Here is a 20,840-nt window from a genome sequence, read left to right as displayed (position 1 = left end):
GATGATTCTCAGCACTGCAGTGACAATGACATGGTGGTGGTATGTTAGTGTGTGTTGTGCTGGTATGAGTGGATCAGACACAGCAGCGCTGCTTTAGTTTTTAAATACTGTGTCCACTCACTGTCCACTCTGTTAGACACTCCTACTTAGTTGGTCCACCTTGTAGATTTAAAGTCAGAGACGATCGCTCATCTATTGCTGGGGCGCTGTTGGCTGGATATTTTTAGTTGGTGGACTATTCTCAGTCCAGCAGTGACAGTGAGGTGTTTAAAAACTCCAGCAGCATTTCTGAGTCTTATCCACTCATACCAGCACAACACACACTACCACAGTGTCACTGCAGTGCTGAGAATGATCCACCACCCAAATAATACCTAACAGCAGGTTGTAAAAAAATATGTAGAGAAACAGTCAGTAATTGTAGAACTACAAAGTGCTTCTCTATGGTAAGTGGAGCTGATAAAACGGACAGTGAGTGTAGAAACAAGGAGGTGATTTAAATGTTATGGCTGATCAGTGTATATATAGACTTATTTTTGCTAATCATTTTATTTTGGAAACTGCTCAGGTGAAAGCACTAGACAACAAACATTGACACATTTACTCACACACACACACAAGAAAGTAATTTAAAACAGCCAATCATATTCAAATTTCCTCTCACCTCCAAAACAAGCAAAAAGAGAAAATACATATACATATACAAAATACATAGAAAACTTCTCCTGAACTCCTCACAGTGACCACAGGCATGTATCAAACCTGTTGTTGTACAACACCCACTATACTAGCTGCACCACCATACCACCTAATTGTTTAGTTTTTTTTAATTATCATAATTCAGAGAGTGATTGCAATTTTTGCAAATATGTTTTCAGTCCAGTCTCCCTGGATATAGCCCCCCTCCCCCCATCTCCCAATCTAGACATTTCCAATTCCTGATTGTGAATCCGCTGCCAGCTGCACAAGCCCCAATCAGATCAAGGAAAGCCAGATCACCACACAGCATCTTCAACATGTGTCCAACCTGCGGCACCTCTTTTCACCTACTTGTATGTAATCTGGCGCTGTGTGGGAACCCAGCACTAAGAGCTATGCTAAGCTCCATGGGACCACCCCAAAACTCAATCCCCACTCGCACAGATGCCCAGACCAGTCCCGGAGATCGCATATCACAACGACAAGAGACCCCATCCAGCCTTCCGTCCCTCAAACACGTCTAATTGTGTTTGTGTAGACGGAAAGTGGCTCTGTTGAGATTTTAACTCATGAGTTCTCACACTCGACTGTGGTGTCCTGGAACGTTAGACTGACGTGCCACCCATGTGCCCCATGTACCTTTTTTTTGTTTTGGTGTATTCAAAGCATGACACCTTATGCAACATTGTCATTTCCAGGATAAACACAAATGATTTTAATTACAAATTAATTCCTCGGTTCGAAACTGTGTTGCCATCGGTCGGCTGGGTGCCATCTAGCGGACATATTTGGCAGTGCCTGCAGCAGACACTAATTGGCCACCGTGTCTGCTAGTGTGGGATGGCCGGACTATGTGGGTGGGGTCTTCAAATGCTGCGTAAGGACCCTGGTTAGCAGATAGAGGTGCCTGTGCAGAATGCATAGGTGAAAAGAAGGGGTCCGCTAGAACTGCACACGGGTCAGAGGAGGCATGAGCAGCAATATACCCTCCTCGAATGCAATCAGGGATCCCCAGAAGCAGAAGAAAAATTGACTACGCTAAAAATTTCTGCCAAATAACTGGAAAATCAGATTCTAAACCTACTTCTATCCCTGTACACAATGTGCCCTCAGAGCACCTTTCTTCTCTTAAAAATGATTTGCATTGACAGAAGTAATAACAACATTTTTATTTGTCCATGGCAGCAATTACATTTCCTACTTCAACAAAAAAACAAGTAAAAAGGAAATGCTTTGCTGCCATGGGACCTAATGCCAGAAAATGGCCACAGAGACCAGACAAAATAGAAAAGCCTTGTGGTTTCTGAGACTGGACAATCTGAATAGAGACAATAGGCTGATTAATTAAGCTTACCACAGGGTAACAAGGCTCATGCGCTAATTACTCCAGAAACAAAAAAAACAGTTCCGAGCCTGACTCATGGACTAATTACTCGACTGAAAAGGACCAAAGCTGCTACCCTTTATGTTTAGTGTCCAGAACATCTTGTTGAAACACAGTGGATTGTGGAAGCATATTTAAATGCTCTGTAGTTTTGCTTACAAGCTACTAAGTAATATTTTATAATGAGACTTGATTAAGATTATAGTGTTGAAGAGCTACAGTATAGAAAACATTCGCCCCATTTTAAATGTCCTCTGCAACTCACAAATCACGCATGTAAAAATTACCCCCCATTCCTAAACTTAATAACTGGTTAATAACTAGAACCAGTAATTCACATGACTAGAAATGCTTGTGTTTGTCTAGTCAAACTGAACCCAAGTATCAGTATAAGTGAGTTAGTTTAACTGGCTGAAAAAGGGCAATATATATGATCAGCCATAACATTAAAACCACCTCCTTGTTTCTACACTCACTGTCCATTTTATCAGCTCCACTTACCATATAGAAGCACTTTGTAGTTCTACAAATACTGACTGTAGTCCATCTGTTTCTCTGCATGCTTTGTTAGCCCCCTTTCATTCTGTTCTTCAATGGTCAGGACCCCCACAGGACCACCACAGAGCAGGTATTATTTGGGTGGTGGGTCATTCTCAGCACTGCAGTGACACTGACACGGTGGTGGTGTGTTAGTGTGTGTTGTGCTGGTATGAGTGGATCAGACACAGCAGCGCTTATAGAGTTTTTAAACACCTCACTGTCAGTGCTGGACTGAGAATAGTCCACCAACCAAAAATATCCAGCCAACAGCGCCCCATGGGCAGCGTCCTGTGACCACTGATGAAGGTCTAGAAGATGACCGACTCAAACAGCAGCATTAGACGAGTGATCATCTCTGACTTTACATCTACAAGGTGGCCAACTAGGTAAGAGTGTCTAATAAAGTGGACAGTGAGTGGACACAGTATTTTAAAACTCCAGCAGCGCTGCTGTGTCTGATCCACTCATACCAGCACAACACACACCAACACACCACCACCATGTCAGTGTCACTTCCGTGCTGAGAATGATCCAACACACAAATAATACCTGCTCTGTGGTGGTCCTGTGGGGGTCCTGGCCATTGAAGAACAGCATGAAAGGGGGCTAACAAAGCATGAAGAGAAACAGATGGACTACAGTCAGTAATTGTAGAACTACAAAGTGCTCCTATATGGTAAGTGGAGCTGATAAAATGGACAGTGAGTAGAAACAAGGAGGTGGTTTTAATGATATGGCTGATCAGTGTATGTCCTGTTGGTAGTAGAATACCTTTTCTCTTGCATAAATAAGATAAGAATAAATTGAATTAAAAAAAAATTACCATGCAATTTAAATCCAATTACTATTAAAATTAATACATTTATTATAAAAGCAAGCAGGAAAGACCACCACAAACTGGTGGATTTAGCTATTTCATGCACACTCATTGGTAATATGTGTGTAAAATCAAGCGTACAGCCATGCAATCTCCAGACAAACACTGGCATAAGAACAAGCCACATTAAATAGCTCAGTGACCTCTAATGACATTCACATAGGATGGCAGCTTTCCAGCTTGTCAGTCTGTCACATTTTTTGCCCTGCAAGAGTGAAATACTTTTTTCAAACCCCTTATTTCATAAATGGCACTTCTGTCATGCACATAATTTTCTGATTTCATGTAATATGCAGATAGACACATTTTCAACAGCCTGCTTCAAAGCATACACATAAATAGCTTTTTTGAATCTGCAGTTAAAAAGAACTTAGACTGACAGAATCCTGTTTTTGATGACAGCCAGTGAAACTGTGCCTGGGCTGCCAAGCAATTTCATTTCTAAATGATGTGGTATAACGCAAACTGCAACCTGAAATTAGAAAAAAGTTGGGACAGTATGGAAAATTCAAATTAGAAAAAAAACTGTTTTAGATTTACTTTGACTTTTATTTCACTGAAGGATGAAATGAAATTGCTTCCATCCCAACGTATTTTCTGAATGTGTTGCAGGCCTGAAATACAGGAATGGATGTATATTAACAAATGAAATTAAGCTGACCAGATTAAACATACTTTCTGCAATAATATAAGTCAAAGTAAATATAGGAAACACTGCTTTTTCATTTTTCAATCAGTTTAATCAGTATTATTACAGAATGTAACACTGCCTATCTTGGGTGTTTTAATTTACAGTACCTTGAAACTCAACGTCAATTGGTTCTGGGAGTGGCGTCGAGTTTAAATTTTGTTTGTTTGGGTTTATTGCCATATCAGCAACGTATTGGCTATTAAATTTAGACTTCCTAAAAAATTAACAATTTTAACTGGAGGAATCCTCTCAAACAGTACTTTTATATTCTCGACGCTGTAAAAAATGTCTCTGATAGTAGAAACCATAGCGCATTCTAATAAAATATGTTTAACTGTTAGGGGATTAGCAAAGAATTGACAAACTGGTGCCTGCTCGCCAACCAGGAGGTGTCGGTGGGTGAGGGCAGTATGGCCTATTCGGCAGCGGGTTATAATCGTCTGGTCTTGTCTATTTAAAAAGTCTCGATTGTGTGAAATACTGATGTTGGGAGTTATTTCATGTAGTTTATTTTGCGGATTGCTGGACCACTCTTCTTGCCATTTCTCTCTGCAGTAAACTCTGATTTGTGGGTAAGCATTAGTTTTGGGAACGTATTTCCAAGTAATGTCTCGATTTTTTGCTTCCTTTGCCAGGCTGTGTGCTTTTTCATTTCCTTCTATGCCACAGTGACCTGGCACTGAATCCAGCAGTAAAAGATTCAGAAGAAGGAAAAACCTTGGCTGTAAAGTTCTTTGTGCATACTGAGTAGTTCTCTGATTATTGGGTGGTCTGTCTTCATGGATTCAAGAGCCTGTATGCAGGATTTTAAGTCTGAACAAATCACATAGCGTTTATGGGGACTAATAGATATACTGTATGTCTGACAGTCAAGAGGAGTGCATGAGCCTTTTCGAGTTTAAAAGATGCTGAGGTATTTTGTCCCATAAGGATGTATGGGAAACCTGTTAATGTTAATTGACATGCCCCTGATTAAATAAAAAAAGCATAGTCTTGTAGTCAACAAGATTAAACAAAAATGTTAATGGCATCATGGATTTACAGGTATACTTAGGCACTTTAAGAAGGAATGTTCTGCCTTCTGTGGTGAAATTAAACCTTGGTTGTAAATAAACTTTCCAGCCAGACAACGATCCTGAACAACAGCACAACCAAAGCAATGTTAATTCCATTGTTCTGTGGAACTGCATATATTTTAGGCTAAAGTAAAATAATGGGGTTATTTTCAACACTTATACACTGAAACTAACACAAATATAATATAAAATACACAGAAAAACAATTAAAAACTATTAACAATCAATAAAATTACAATAAAACCTGCACTTTACCTTTACTTCTTTATTGTTTCCTTATGCTTCTTAATCGTGGAGATGCTTGATCTAAGAATACCGTATTCCATTCAGTAAAGGCGCATTCACATGAGAAGCGGCAAAATAGCTTTTGCGCTGGCTGTGCTGGCACACAAAGCTTAACGTGACTTAATGTACTAAAACAAGCGAGGAATTTTTATTAATGTACTGCTTTATTTATGAGCAGTAATAATTAATAGAGGTTAAGTGTTCCTGTGTCGTTCTTTTAATACATTAAGTCACATTAAGTTAGGAAAATCCAGCTAAACACAGACATGTGGAGCTTTCAGAGTGGATTTGACTGTTATTCCACATAAATGCAGATCCGTCTCATATTCACACTTTGATGATGTTTTACTGCACCACTCAAGCCGAGTGCTGAACAAAGCAGCTGTTCATTGTTAATTTCAAATTAAATAAATAGATAAAAGAAACTGAACACGTTGAGTTTAAGGGAAACGTTGAGTTTAAGGGTACAAATTTCCCGACGAAGGGCGTTGAGGCTCAAAGATTTTGAGTTACAAGGTACCACTGTATTTCCAATTTCTACATATTTTTCTTTCTATTGTATTTTACCAAGACATAATGGTGCAAGACAAAATGCAGACAAGCCCAATAATCTGTCAAGGAAAAATGCCAGTCAGAAAATAATAGCACCTTGAGAGTTTTCATAGCTAAATCAATGCAAAAATTACAACTGACAAGGCAAACTTAAAAATGAAAGAACAGTGAAGCCACATCATATAAAGTCAGTCAGCCTTTCAGCTGCCAGACCATCAGATGGTCAGGACTGAACAAGGTTCTTACCGACTTGTCAAAGGGCAGAGAGAGAGTGAAACGTGTGCAGATAATTAACAGTAGGCAGACGTGATTTGCCATTTATGCAAGTTGGTCATGAAAAGAGGGGGAAAGTCTTCATTAGGTTCTCTCTCCCACAAGTACATGCAACACAGCCTGAAAAAACAAGGCATATGAAAATCTTCTCTCTCACAAACACACACACACACACACACACACACACATTAAAGCTGTTGGCCAAGAACTACAGAAGGCACAGAGCCTTTGACCACATGCAAAGGAAAGCAGAAGGAAACAGAAGGCAGGAATCTTAGTGCTGCAGGCTGAGATGAAAACATTCTTCAGTTTTAAGATCTCACTCCGTGCCATCTCTTTTTCCCTCCCTCACTTTCCACTCTGCCTCCTAACTTCACCTCTCAGACTCACTCAATTCTGCTTCCTCTTTCCCTCAAGTAATCATATGCTTTAACTTAAAATTCCATTAAACACCCCATGTTTTTAGACCGTTTAAACACCAGTTATCACCTACAGGCCCTTTTAGGCCTCTTACAGAAGCACTTTACTTTAACCCCCTCCCTATTCCAACAAAAGCTCTTCTGTGCTCCTCGAGCTCACCTCCCCAATGATTCTTCAGCCCCTCAAGATCTCGCTCATCCTCCTGACCTGAGAAGTAGTATCTAACTTTAGCCGGTCAGTAAAACGAGCTAAAGCATAACTGATCTTAAATCTCTCTAATGCCGTAAAGTAAATGTGCTTTTTCAGAGAGTGGTGAACCAAATACACATCCAGAGTGTTCCAGTCCCAGTAAAGCAGCTCTATGCTGGCCTCCAAAAGCAGGGGAGTGGAGAGAAGAGGGAAAGGAGGTGGGAAATTAAAACACGGCCAACTCACTTCCAGACTAGGCTGTCTGACCATGGAATACAGAAAATGAAGCAAGGAAGAAGGAACGGAGGAGATCATGGCACTTAGACATGTGCTTACAATCAACTGAGGCACCCTGGAGAGTATTAAAACCTGCTACCTCTATTTGCACTTATTTAACCAGAAAACTCCACACACACTTACATACACATTTACATGGGAATCTACCTGTAAGTCACAAGTAGATTCTTTGTTAAATGAACTGCAGTCCTGTAATGTGCACATGAGGAAATGATGTAGTGTAAAGAGAGACAAGATGCAGGTGATTAACTCAGGATAACATAATTTGACATATTTCAACCCCCAGCCTCTATATTAGTGGAACACATTTTACATTGTTACATTTTCAGCATTTAGCAGACGCTTTTATCCAAAATGACTTACAGTACTGTGACAGTATACAGTCTAAGCAATCAAGAGTTAAAAGCCTTGCTCAGGGGACCAACAGCAGCAACCTGATGGGGCTTGAACCAGTGACCTTCTGATTACTAGTTCAGTACCTTATCCACTAGGCTACAACATCCTTTTTGCCTTGATTACCTCCAATAACCTGTAATAAGCAATTTTATTAAGCTTATGACACCTCATGTGGAATCTTCACCTAAGCTTCCAGCCCTTTGAGGTTTGATGGCTTTTATCTTGAAACTGCTCTCTTCAAATCACACCAAAGATCATCAGACTGATTTCTCAACCAAGCTTTGGTTGTACTGTCACTTAGGATCACTGTCTGGCTGGAAAGTCCATTTATAACCAAGGTTTAATTTCAGCACAGAAGGCATAACATTCTACCTTAAAGTGCCTGTGTATATCTGTTAATTCATAATGTCACATGTAACATTTTTGTTTACCCTTGTTGATGCTTTTTTTCTTTAAGCAGGGGCATGTCAATACATTGTATCGTGGGTTTTTTAACAGTGTAGTCAGCACCCAGTTCTGTGTACCTTGTTTTTAGATAAAAAGCTACACGAGCGAGATGTGTACGTCACCAATGGTCCAGTTTCCATTGTGTCAACAGTCTAGATCTGTACATTTAAAAAAAGTATTTCTTTGCACCTTGGTTGATTGTGTTTTTTTTCCTGATGCAATGTACATACTATATTAGCACTTTTAATTAATATAAAAATATAAATAATGTTTGTGATTTTCTTTGGTAGCTGGACAAGTTTTCCCCTACATGATTGATCCTTCAATGTTTGTGACTCCAAGCCACCTCAGGGTCATAATTTTGGAACTTCCAGACAACACCCCCAATGGTGTCTAGAAATATTCAAGGTCTTAAAAGTCTTATACCCATTGTCTTATACCCATTCATCAGCAGCACTGTATAGTATCCCCTAAAATGTAGTATTATTTTTAATTTTAGTATTATTTATAAATTTAGTATTACAACTGTCTTTTACACATATATTTCTGTTGAAGTGTGTGTGTGTGTGTGTGTGTGTGTGTCTAAACCCAATAGTTGTCCAAAAAACACTTACTTGTATTTTCATTGGCCAGGTGAAGTTGGTGACGTAAACGAAGAAGGTGACATTAGAGTTGCTACGGAAATCAAATTTCTCATTGGAGAAACTGTCTTTAAATTCCTTGATGTTGCTACAGGAGACAATATGGATCTCTTCTTCAGACTGCGTACCAGCTACAAAAGGACAACAGGAATGAGAATGCAATTTTAAAAACATTATATGTACAGTACAGTGCATTAATACCATTATGCCATTTATTTTTTTAATGTATTCCCCCCCCCCCCCTTTTTGCTCAGATTTTCCCCTTAATTTTCTCCCCAATCTAGTCGTATCCAATTACTCTGGTTGCGTTACGCTTCGCCTCTAGCGATACAACCCTCCACCACTGACTGAGGAGCTTCGCAACTGACACACGCCCTCTCCGACACGTGATCAGTACCAACTGCATCTTTTCACCTGCACGAAGAGCTCATATGTGCATCAGCTCTGTGCAGAGAGAGCCACACCCTGATCAGCACTATTCCCCAACTCTGTGCAGGAGCCATCAATCAGCCAGCAGAGGTCGTAATTGCACCAGTTATGAGGAACCCTGGTCCGGCTTTCCCATCCCTGAACAACAGCCACTCATTGTTCAGGTGGCCGTATTCGAGATCCCAGCTCTGGTGTGCTAGCGTGTTTTTACCGCTGTGCCACCTTAGCGGCCATGTCATTTATTTTAAAAGTCTGTTGCCACGTTAGCCAACTCATAATCTTCATGCAATCATTTAGATTGAAAAGATTCAACTGGCTATAAAGATTGGAAACCACTGATTAAATAATTGTCACAACCTACGTAAATCTAACCGCTTTTTTTTTTTTTTTTTTTTTTTTTTTTTTTAAATTGTTAAAATGCTCTGGCTGTTTTCCTTTGAATAAACATTTAACATGTTAAATAGCAGTTTTAGATAAAGATGTCAAACCTGCAAAGCTGGAGGCCCAAGTAATGTTGAGGTTGAAATTCTTGGAGGCATTAATAACCATGTCCAGGTCTCGATTTTGCTAAAAGATACAAAAAGGACATTTTAATTCTAAAATTATAATTGTGGATTCTTGGCATGTAAAATAAGGTTGCATTCACCAAAATGTTTCTACATTCATCCTTTATTTATAAGGTCAGAGTAAGATAGGCTTCAAACAAGCTACACGACTAATAAACTGTATTAAACACTGGTTAACAACCAAAACAGCAATTACAAAAATCAAGAAATCAAACAGTGTGTTGCACTTCTCCAGTAAACCATCCAGTACAGCCTTACAACATGTGTTTTTAAGTGTGATTTATTTAAAAATAGGGAAGAACTGAAAGGTCCACGCTCATACACTGAGAACTGTACTAGCAAAGCAAACCATCTGTGAGACCAGCTTCATAGACAGCATACTGTACATACAGTTCATAACAGTTTGTAAACAAGTATCTGATTTAACTGACAGTTCATTTGTGTTTTGTTCATTTCTATTAACAGACATGCATAGACAGAATTGTTTCTCTTCCCATACTGTTGTTGGATCTGATTCTCAAGTATGGTTCAATTCAGAGTACTAATAACAACACTAACAGCATAATATCCTTCTAAATAACACAGGCTGCATCTACTGGTTTTACTGTAAATTACAATCCACTGGTCTGTTAATAAAGTGACTGTAAATACGCCGATTACTAGCGAAAAAAGTCATATTTTGTTCTTAAGTTTAAAAAATGAAATTTCAATTCTGAATAACAGATTTAAATAATTTTAGGTCAAATTAAAAGAACGCTGTGTTTTGTTTTTATCTATTTTATTTATGCATTACTCCCATTTTCGTGTAGTCAATTTGTTTTCTGCTGCTGGGGGATCCCCAGTTGCAGTTGAGGTGGGTATATTGCTGCTCACGCCTCCTCCGACACAGCCCTTAGCAGAACCCTTTTTCACCCACGCATTCTGGTGCCTCTCTATCTGCTAATCAGGGTCCTTACACAGCGTTTGAAAACCCAACCCACATACTAAGGTCATCCCGCCCTAGCAGAAACGTGTCTGCTGCAGGCACTGCCAATTATGCCCGCTAGATGGTGCCGAGCCGACCGGTGGCAACGCAGAGTTTCGAACCGAGAAGTTCAGAATCTCTGCGCTGGTGTGGTGTAAACCATAGCTGCCCCACTAAAGACTTTTACTTTGTGTCAAATATTGTGATGTGATTCAGGAAAACCAGAGAAATCTCAGCAGGGCAAGACTGGAAACCACTAGAGAACGTGCATGACCTTTGAGCTTACTGAGGGTATTTTCATGCTACTGTGATAAAGCTATGTGGGCTCAGGAGGACTTTGGAAATCCATTGTCACTTAACACAGCCCTGAAACTCTACTACAACAGCCATACATCAATTCTGTTTGGTTCTCTGGGCCCAAACTCCTCTCAGATGGAACAAAAGAGACGGGGGAAATGTATTCTGTGGGTCAGATAAAGTCCACGTTTCAGCTTGTTTTGGGGAAAAAACAGACAAAGAGTTCTCTGTTGCAGCAAGTGGAGAATCAGACAACAGGGACTACAGACAGTTTAGAAGCTAAACATCATTGAGGAAAGATTTCAAGTGCAAAACTGCAACAATAAGTACCTCCGTTCCCAAACAATTATAAAGTGTAATTAATAGAAAAGGTGATGTAACAGTGGTAAACATGCCTCTGACCCATCCTTTTCTGACTGTGCAAGGCAAGACATTCTAAACTTGTCTATATTTACAAAATACCATTAATTTGGTCAGTGAAAACACTGAGAATCTCTGTTTTGTACTTGCACATTTTACAAAATGCCCATGCTTTTCCAGAGATTAGATTACTTGCAGAGTTGAAATGCTTGTCCTTGTGTATTAGTCTGTGTATTGCTTGATAAAAATGCAAAAAAAAGCCATGACTAAGTGTCATAGTATTATTAAGCACAAGACTGTTATCAAAAGTGTGTCAGGAATAACATCATGGCATTAGTTTTTTTTATGCCCATACTGATGCTGCTCAAGTTCCCTTAATGTTGCTGAAAGCAGTACTACCTATTCATAATTTTAGCTAAGAATGTCCCAATTCAGTATAGTCCATTAGCACCAGGGTCATTCCTTAATAGAGAAAAGCCCACAGACAATGTTAAAATATTTTACATGTAGTTATTTTACCAACTGCTTTGTTCTGATCAGGGTCACAGTCAGTTAGCATTACATTTACATTTACATTTTCAGCATTTAGCAGACGCTTTTATCCAAAGCAACTTACACAATGAGCGGAACACGATGAGCAATTGAGGGTTAAGGGCCTTGCTCAGGGACCCAACAGTGGCAACTTGGTGATGGCGGGGCTTGAACCGGCAACCTTCTGTTTACTAGTCCAGTACCTTAACCACTGAGCTATCACTGGCCCTGATAAAAAGCATTACCCAGTAACACACCTTTAACAGGGCACTTATCCATCACAGGGCACAACGCACTTACACATTCATTCACTCACGCCTGGGGATGATTAAGAGCCAACAATCCATCCACTCTGTATGTGTTTAAGAAAGTGAAGAAAATGCAAAACTGTAGCCGAGAATAGAACTCAGGTTTACATGTGCCATGCTGCTGTATCACACTCACTCTTATATATTTGTAACAATTAACATTAGACGGCATGACGGCACAGTGGCACATCCAGCAAATTATATTTAAACCTGGTTTTCACAGGGATATGATACAAAATTGTAAACCCTGAAATGGCTTACTGATCACAAATTAAAAACACGTTTTAACGTAAGGCTGTAGGGCTGATGTTTTAATCTCACCTCATCTGGTGTTGCTACGAAGTTAATGGCGGTGTAGTAGCGATCATCCTCCTGAGACAGGCTGAAAGTGAACTGGTAGTCTATCAGCAGAGTGTCTGGGTGTGAAAGACACACAGGTGGTAAGACTGTGTGAGACTGATGCCACTGGCAGCCTTAGATCATCTTCTGATATGAAATGGAGCTGAACCTACAATTAATTTCCACCTCTAAAGTTGAGGGATAAAATTAATCTGACTTGATCTAAATAAATGTGTGCATGCACAAACATTTCACATCTCTATCAGCACAATGTTATTCCAGCTCAGTCCCAACTCTTCCTGGCATCTGCAGCTCTAGAGCAGGTATATGTAATGGAATACAAAATGCTATGTACAGTGAGGAAAATAAGTATTTGATCCCTTGCTGATTTTGTAAGTTTACCCCCTTACAAAGACTTGAACAGTCTATAATTTTTATGGAAGGTTTATTTTAAGAGAGAGACAGAATATCAACAAAAAATCCAGAAAAAAAAAAAAACATTAAATAAAAGTTATAAATTAATTTGTATTTAATTAAGGGAAATAAGTATTTGATCCCCTACCAACCAGCAAGAATTCTGACCCCCACAGACCGGTTATGTGCACAAAAGGCACACAAATTAGTCCTGTCCCTGTATAAAAGACTCCTGTCACAGAATCTGTTTCTTCCGTTCAAATCTCTCGACCACCATGGGCAAGACCAAAGAGCTATCAAAGGACATCAGGGACAAGATTGTAGACCTGCACAAGGCTGGAATGGGCTACAAGACCATCAGCAAGGAGCTTGGTGAGAAAGAGACCACTGTTGGAACGATAATTCGAAAATGGAAGAAATACAAGATCACAGTCAATCACCCTCACTCTGGAGCTCCATGCAAGATCTCACCTGGTGGGGTAAGAATGATTCTGAGAAAGGTGAGGTCAGTCCAGAATTACACGGGAGGAGCTTGTCAATGATCTCAAGGGAGCTGGGAGCAGAGAAATGCTGGATATGACCCCAAGAACACCATCCCCACCGGGCATTTCTCTGCCTCCAAACACGGCGAGTGGAGTTGATGCCAAAGAGCTCAATTTTGGTCTCATCTGACCATATCACATTCTCCCAAGCTTTCTCTGAATCATTCAGGTGTTCATTGGCAAACTTCAGACGGGCCTGTACATGAGCCTTCTTGAGCAAAGGGACTTTGCGGGCACTGCAGGATCTCAATCCATTACGGCGAAGTGTGTTACTAATGGTTTTCTTGGTGACTGTGCTCCCAGCTCCCTTGAGATCATTGACGAGCTCCTCCCGTGTAATTCTAGACTGACCTCACCTTTCTCAGAATCATTCTTACCCCACCAGGTGAGATCTTGCATGGAGCTCCAGAGTGAGGGTGATTGACTGTGATCTTGTATTTCTTCCATTTTCGAATTATTGCACCAACAAGTTGATAGCTCTTTGGTCTTGCCCATGGTGGTCGAGAGATTTGAACGGAAGAAACTGATTCTGTGACGAGAGTCTTTTATACAGGGACAGGACTAATTTGTGTGCCTTTTGTGCACATTTGTGTCTGTGGGGGTCAGAATTCTTGCTGATTGGTAGGGGATCAAATACTTATTTCCCTTAATTAAATACAAATTAATTTATAACTTTTATTTAATGTTTTTTTTCTGGATTTTTTGTTGATATTGTGTCTCTCTCTGTTAAAATAAACCTTCCATAAAAATTATAGACTGTTCAAGTCTTTGTAAGGGGGTAAACTTACAAAATCAGCAGGGGATCAAATACTTATTTTCCTCACTGTAGCTGGTTAAGGAGCTACAGAATTCATTGTAATAATGGCAGGTCCAAATAAACAGAATCTTCATCATTTTACCTAAAGCCAGAGGGGATTTACTGCCAGTTTTTGCAACGTTCTCTGACCCAAAGGCACATACAATCACACAAGCAGATGAGCCGAAGATGAGCCATTAAAAATAAGTAAAAATATGCAAAGCGAACTTTTCTCCATTGCCCTGTTTGGTGTGATTAATTCTGTTCTCAGACACTCACAATAACACGTTCCTTTGAGAGGGTTGCCCTGGTAACGATTCTCCACTTCACACCTAGAAAAGAGAGGAAAAACACAAGACACATTAATAAAAATAATAATTAAATATATAAAATATCCATACACACTGATGAGCCTAAAACATTAGAACCACTAGCCTGAGGAATGGACGTTATTTTATTCGGATTTTAACATCATGTTTTACACTTTGGTTACATTCATGACAGAACAGGTAAAGTTTAATGTCAAACAGTCATGGACAATTTTGTGTCTCCAATTCACCTCACTTGCACATCACTTTGGACTGTGGGAGGAAACTTGAGCTCTTGGAGGAAACCCACACAGACATGGGGAGAACATGCAAACTCCACATAGAAAGCACCCGGACCACTCCACCTAGGAATCGAACCCAGAGCCTTCTTGCTGTGAGGTGACAGAGCTACCCAGCGAGCCACCCAAGAAATGAACTCCACAAGTCATCTGAATTTGCACCTGTGGTATCTGGTACCAGGGCATTACCAGCATTTTTTTTGTATGTTGCAAGGTGGATCATCCTACAGTGCATCCTGGTGGCATCTCTTCAACAGAGAAAACAATATTTGTCAGACCAATTAAGATTCTTCAATTGCTTCCACGTTCAGTTCCGATGCCTGTGTGTCCACTATAGGTGCTTTTGATTGTGGACATGAGTTAGCATGGGCACTTTGACTGGTCTGTGACTACACAGCCCCACACACATGATGGTTTGATGCACTGTTTTATGACACATTCACTTTATCACCTGTATTAGAGTTGAGCTGCAATGGGTAGCCCTTATTAGTCTGTACCAGGTGCCATTTCATGTCCTCCAGCAGTGAGTCTTGGCCACCCAACAACCTGTTGATGGTTTGGACCACTGTCGGTGGGGACTCACCCTGGCTGCCTCCAAACCCCTTACTGCTTTAAAGACTCTTTAACTCAGTTCTTTGGCCCTAAAAATTTGATCCTTATCAAAGTCACTCAAGCCTTCATGCCTGATCATATCTGCTGCATTCAACAGAGATAAGCAAATAACTGCAAAATAACTACCATCAGTCCAACATTTGATAAATCACTAACCATGACATGCATAACTGTCAGGAAATAGGCATTGCCATGCCCATTTTTAGACAGTGGTCCCAATCTTTTGGCTAATCAGTGTATATTATTAACTTTGTACATGTAAAACAATGTATTAGAGCAGGGTTTTTCAAACTCTGGGTCGCAAACCAAAAAAATGGTCGCAGAGAGAAATAATAATTAAATAAACGAGTGTTAACAAGCATGAAATGATTGTACACCATCGCCCCCTTGTGCAGACTTTACACTTTCCAAACCATGGTGGTTCACTCATTAATTAAGTATTTTTTTGTTTTGTGTTTTAGTAAACTGTCGGAGTAAGATGCGTTGTTTGTTATGCCTGGGTCAAGCTAAAAAATCATGGACAAAATAAACAAAACAAAAAAACACTGTATTAGAGTGTATTACAGCAAGTAAAGTTGTTGTAGAGGATCTCCAGTTGCCTGCAAAGAGCCCTGACATCAACTCTACTGATTGATGTAACTTATTAGTAAGAAGAAACTGTGAGACAGAGCCCCGGAAAGATAGCCTCTGAGCCAGTATGGCTTCATCCCCAGCACAGACACAGTGTCACACAGACACAGTGAAAAACTTCGGTCAAGACGAGGCAGCGTGAAGCAAGCGTAAAAGTTTCAAAACAGTGGCTTCAAGCGTTTAACCTACGTGTGGTTGAAGGGTGTGAAAAGTTTCCGCATGTGTGGGAGGGCTACTCACAGATGGCAGCGGTCTCCTTTAATGCCCTTGGTGGTGCAGAAACACTTGCCGTTGTTTGAATTACACATGCTGGCATGGCCGTTACACTTGCAGGCTGCAAATGACACAGAGAGACACAAAGTTTCAGGCACGCTGTGCATCTGGCCTCCTCTGTGCCCACGGTGCACTCCCGCCCATCACTTACGCTGACAGCTGCCTCCATTTGTGGGGTCTCCATAGTAACCAGATATGCAGCTCTCGCAGTGCTTGCCGGTGGTGAGATCCTCACATCTCTCACACACGCTCTCGTTCACACAGGCACTGTGGCCATTACACTGGCACGCTGCAGAGAAAAACAGAAAAGGTGAGAGGCCTGAGGAAAAACGGAGTAATTAACAATGGTAAACTGAGTGAATCTGTGTGAAAGCAAAGTCTTACTGTGTGTGTGTGTGTGTGTGTGTGTGTGTGTGTGTGTGTGTGTGTGGTTTCACTGATATCTGCATGTGTAATGTACCTGGGCACTGAATAAAAGACCAGTTGTACTTGTTCTCATGGGGACAGAAGCTCACATTCAGTATCGCTTGGGGAGCAGGTATAAGGGTGGGTCTTGATGATGAAGGAGCATGCAGGAGGGTCTGGATTGGTCCACGGTATGAGCCCTCCATGCACTGCCCCTTTCCAGTATTGCTAGGGTCGGTGCACCAACCACAGCTTGGCTGGTCCAGACACTGAGAGCAAGTTCTATAGCCAGAGCAGTTCTCCGCTGTGCACAAAAATACATGTTAATTAAAGGTTTATTACATGTTTATCATTTTTTGGAATTAAAATCAAGCTAACTTTATTTGTTCAGGTACACTATATAGTCAAAGGTATCTGGACACTGACCATGAGGATGCTGGACATTCTATTCCAAAACCATGAGCATACATGGGCATATATGGTATACAATATATACAAGCGTTCTTCAAAAGGTTCCTGCACTTTTTTTACTCTATTTATTAAGAATTTTAAAAACAAATGACATCACTTTTGTACATAAATTTTCCCAGTGTCATACCAACTTTTTAATGCCATCAGCAAACAATGTTTTTGGTTGAAAGCATCACCACTGATGTACCATTGTTTTCACATCATCACATGAAAAACCTCTTCCCCTTAAAGCTTCTTTGAGCGGTCCAAAAAGGTGGAAATCAGATGGCGCTAAATTCAGACTATAAGCTCTCCCTCAGTCTCTCAGACACGATCAATCACTACTCCTTCTACCCTCACCATTTCTAACAAAAATATAAAAGTGTGGAAACTTTTTGAAGATCCCTCATATAATAACAGCCTTCACTCACTTCGATATACTTTCCTCAAATATTTTGGAGTGTCTGTGAGAATTTGTGCCTGCTTATAATTGCTTCTCTAGCTAAAGTCAGGCACTAGTGTGACATGAAAAGGCCTGGTTAGCAATCAATGTTCCAACTGGATCCCGATGTGTTTAATGGCATTCTGGTGGCATTTTCTGTTGTTTTACCCCGAGGTGGTTCTGATGGAAACCTGTTTACCCACCCGAGGTTAAGGAATGAAGTCGAGACTGCCGTGCCAAGTTCTGCCAACAATGCTGCTCCTGCCAGATGTGATAAGAACCTGGTTTCTTTGCACCAAGAATGTCAAGAACTCACTACAGACTTTATCACAGACTGGACTGAATAATAACTCCAATTATTTTTGCTAGTTATAACTTTTAGTTCATTTTAATTGTGTTTGTATGATGTGTAAATCCTATTTATTTAAAGTTTCCTCCAGGCCACCCAAGAAGGATGGGTCCCTGCTGAGTCTGGTTCCTCTCAAGGTTTCTTCCTGTATTTTTAAGAGAGTTTTTCCTTGCCACTGCCGCCCTCGACTTGCTCAACAGGAGTTTTTGTTTTTGTATCTGTTGGTCCTGGATTCTGTAGTTGCTTTGACACAATGTCTATTGTAAAAAGCGCTATATAAATAAACTTGACTTGACTTGTTTAGTGGGATTAAGATCAGGGCCCTGTGCAAGCCACTGAAGTTCGTTTACAACTTATAGACCTCGATTTGTAAACAGGGCCCAGATGTGCAGAAACATAAAAGCACCCTTCACTGGTGGGTGGCTGAAATAACCTGAACTTAATAATAAAGAGGGGTGTCTATATACTTTTGAACATTTTGCTGTATTAAAACAGATGTGTGGAAATTCTGTGCTTTTGCAGAGGGAGTTTGTCAGATATTAAAAGCCACAATTTAGATTTAGGTGAATAGAAAAACTGGGTTGTACAGCTAGCAATTAATGTTCTGGATTATTTTTCCAATTAGAAACACTGTTCACCAGTTACTCGAAAGTGTGTCGGTGCTAAGCAACCAAGAGCTGCAAAACTCAATCATCATCATTATGGTAAATTATTGTTACGATCGTTCATTTTGATAAAACATCTGCCTCCTAACATTCTAACATTTTGCACCCAAGTTCACTGCTGACAGGTGCTTTGGGAAAAAAAATGATTTCGAACAGTCAACAAAGGAGTTAGGCAAACTTAAGTACGAGCAGACAGACTGTGATGAATACATACGTGGGCAGATGTTCATAGTGTACCATTCCAAACACTGGCCGAAGGGGAAAGAGGCCACGTAGGCGTTGGAGTCAACACACTGTCTCATATTAGTGCACCACATGCACTCAGCACCCCCACTAGTACACTCGCTGCAGGAGGAACGCAGAGCACAGGGGGTCCGGCACTGCTTCACACTGTGGTTAGCTACGAAGAAAAAGAGCGGATATTTTTTTTTCATTGTCTCATTTCATTTTCATCTGCTTTATACTAGTCAGGGTCATGGCAGGTCTGGTTCTGACAGGAAACACTGAGCTCAAGGCAGCAATACCCTGGACAGAGTGCCAATCCATTGCAGGGCTTCAGCCACCCTTTACCCCACCTTTCTCATAAGACATAGCAAATCATGTCTGTGTAAACACCTGACTAGAATTTAAACCCAGACCTCACCAGTAGGGGCTACTGTAATAGACAACTGTGCCAACCAAGCATGCATATACACTGATCAGCCATAACATTAAAACCACCTCGTTTCTACACTCACTGTCCATTTTATCAGCTCCACTTACCATATAGAAGCACTTTGTAGTTCTACAATTACTGACTGTAGTCCATCTGTTTCTCTACATAATTTTTTTAGCCTGCTTTCACCCTGTTCTTCAATGGTCAGGACCCCACAGGACCACCACAGAGCAGGTATCATTTAGGTGGTGGATCATTCTCAGCACTGACATGGTGGTGGTGTGATAGTGTGTGTTGTGCTGGTATGAGTGGATCAGACACAGCAGCGCTGCTGGAGTTTTTAAATACTGTGTCTACTCACTGTCCACTCTATTAGACACTCCTACCTTGTTGGTCCACCTTGTAGATGTAAAGTCAGAGACGATTCCTCATCTATTGCTGTTGTTTGAGTTGGTCATCTTCTAGATCCTCATCAGTGGTCACAGAACGCTGCCCACTAAGCGCTGTTGGCTGGATATTTTTTTGGTTGGTGGACTATTCTCAGTCCAGCAGTGACAGTGAGGTGTTTAAAAACTCCATCAACGTTGCTGTGTCTTATCCACTCATACCAGCACAACACACACTAACACACCACCACCATGTCAGTGTCACTGCAGTGCTGAGAATGACCCACCACCCAAATAATACCTACTCTGTAGTGGTCCTGGGAGAGTCCTGACCATTGAAGAACAGCATGAAAGAGGGCTAACAAAGCATGCAGAGAAACAGATGGACTACAGTCAGTAATTGTAGAACTTCAAAGTGAAGCTGATAAAATGGACAGTGAGTGTAGAAACAAGGAGGTGGTTTTAATGTTATGGCTGATCGGTGTATATGTAGCTATAATTACCAATGTAACACTATAAATGCGTGTGTATGCTGGTAATTATAGCTACGGTCCTAATATCTGTTGCATGTTTTTAGTGAATAATCATTCAATTTGATTTAACACTGATCATAATTAATACATTTGCTGTAGGTGTAACAGCCCACCTGCCATGGAGCTTGGCTGGGGCTCGGTTAAGAAATTATGTCCTTCCACCTTGCCAATATAGCCGGCAGAGGTGGCACGAAAGCGTAATGGTTTAACATGTCAGTTCCTCTCATTTATTTATTAGGATTTTAACGTCATGTTTTACACACTTTGGATACATTCATGACAGGACAGGTAGTTACTCGTTACACAAGATTCATCAGTTCACAAGTTTAATGTCAAACACAGTCCTGGACAATTTTGTATCTCCAATTTATCTCACTTGCATGTCTTTGGACTGTGGGAGGAAACCAGAACTCCCGGAGGAAACCCACACAGACATGGGGAGAACATGCAAACTCCACACTGAAAGGACCCAGATCGCCCCACCTGGGGATAGAACAGCATTGATTTGCTCCAGGTGGAA

General features: G+C 40.6%; 1 protein-coding gene across 3 annotated transcripts in view; it reads right to left on the bottom strand.

The window, feature by feature from the left end:
• Positions 1-20,840, bottom strand: part of atrn (attractin) — a 111,166-nt gene that overhangs the window by 36,560 nt on the left and 53,766 nt on the right. For all 3 annotated transcript variants that reach the window (XM_062996057.1, XM_062996056.1, XM_062996058.1), the window contains exons 17-24: positions 18,961-19,146; positions 16,896-17,144; positions 16,587-16,724; positions 16,403-16,496; positions 14,593-14,645; positions 12,544-12,638; positions 9,685-9,763; positions 8,741-8,898 (exon numbers count right to left, since the gene is read on the bottom strand). In XM_062996057.1, coding sequence (XP_062852127.1) covers positions 8,741-8,898; positions 9,685-9,763; positions 12,544-12,638; positions 14,593-14,645; positions 16,403-16,496; positions 16,587-16,724; positions 16,896-17,144; positions 18,961-19,146 — 1,052 coding nt within the window. The remainder of the gene's footprint in view (positions 1-8,740; positions 8,899-9,684; positions 9,764-12,543; positions 12,639-14,592; positions 14,646-16,402; positions 16,497-16,586; positions 16,725-16,895; positions 17,145-18,960; positions 19,147-20,840) is intronic.

This window comes from Trichomycterus rosablanca, chromosome 5 (genome assembly GCF_030014385.1).
Source record: "Trichomycterus rosablanca isolate fTriRos1 chromosome 5, fTriRos1.hap1, whole genome shotgun sequence".
Lineage (NCBI taxonomy): Eukaryota > Metazoa > Chordata > Actinopteri > Siluriformes > Trichomycteridae > Trichomycterus > Trichomycterus rosablanca.
The sequence above is the reverse complement of the archived record's forward strand: the minus strand, read 5'-3'. Positions and strand labels throughout refer to the sequence as shown.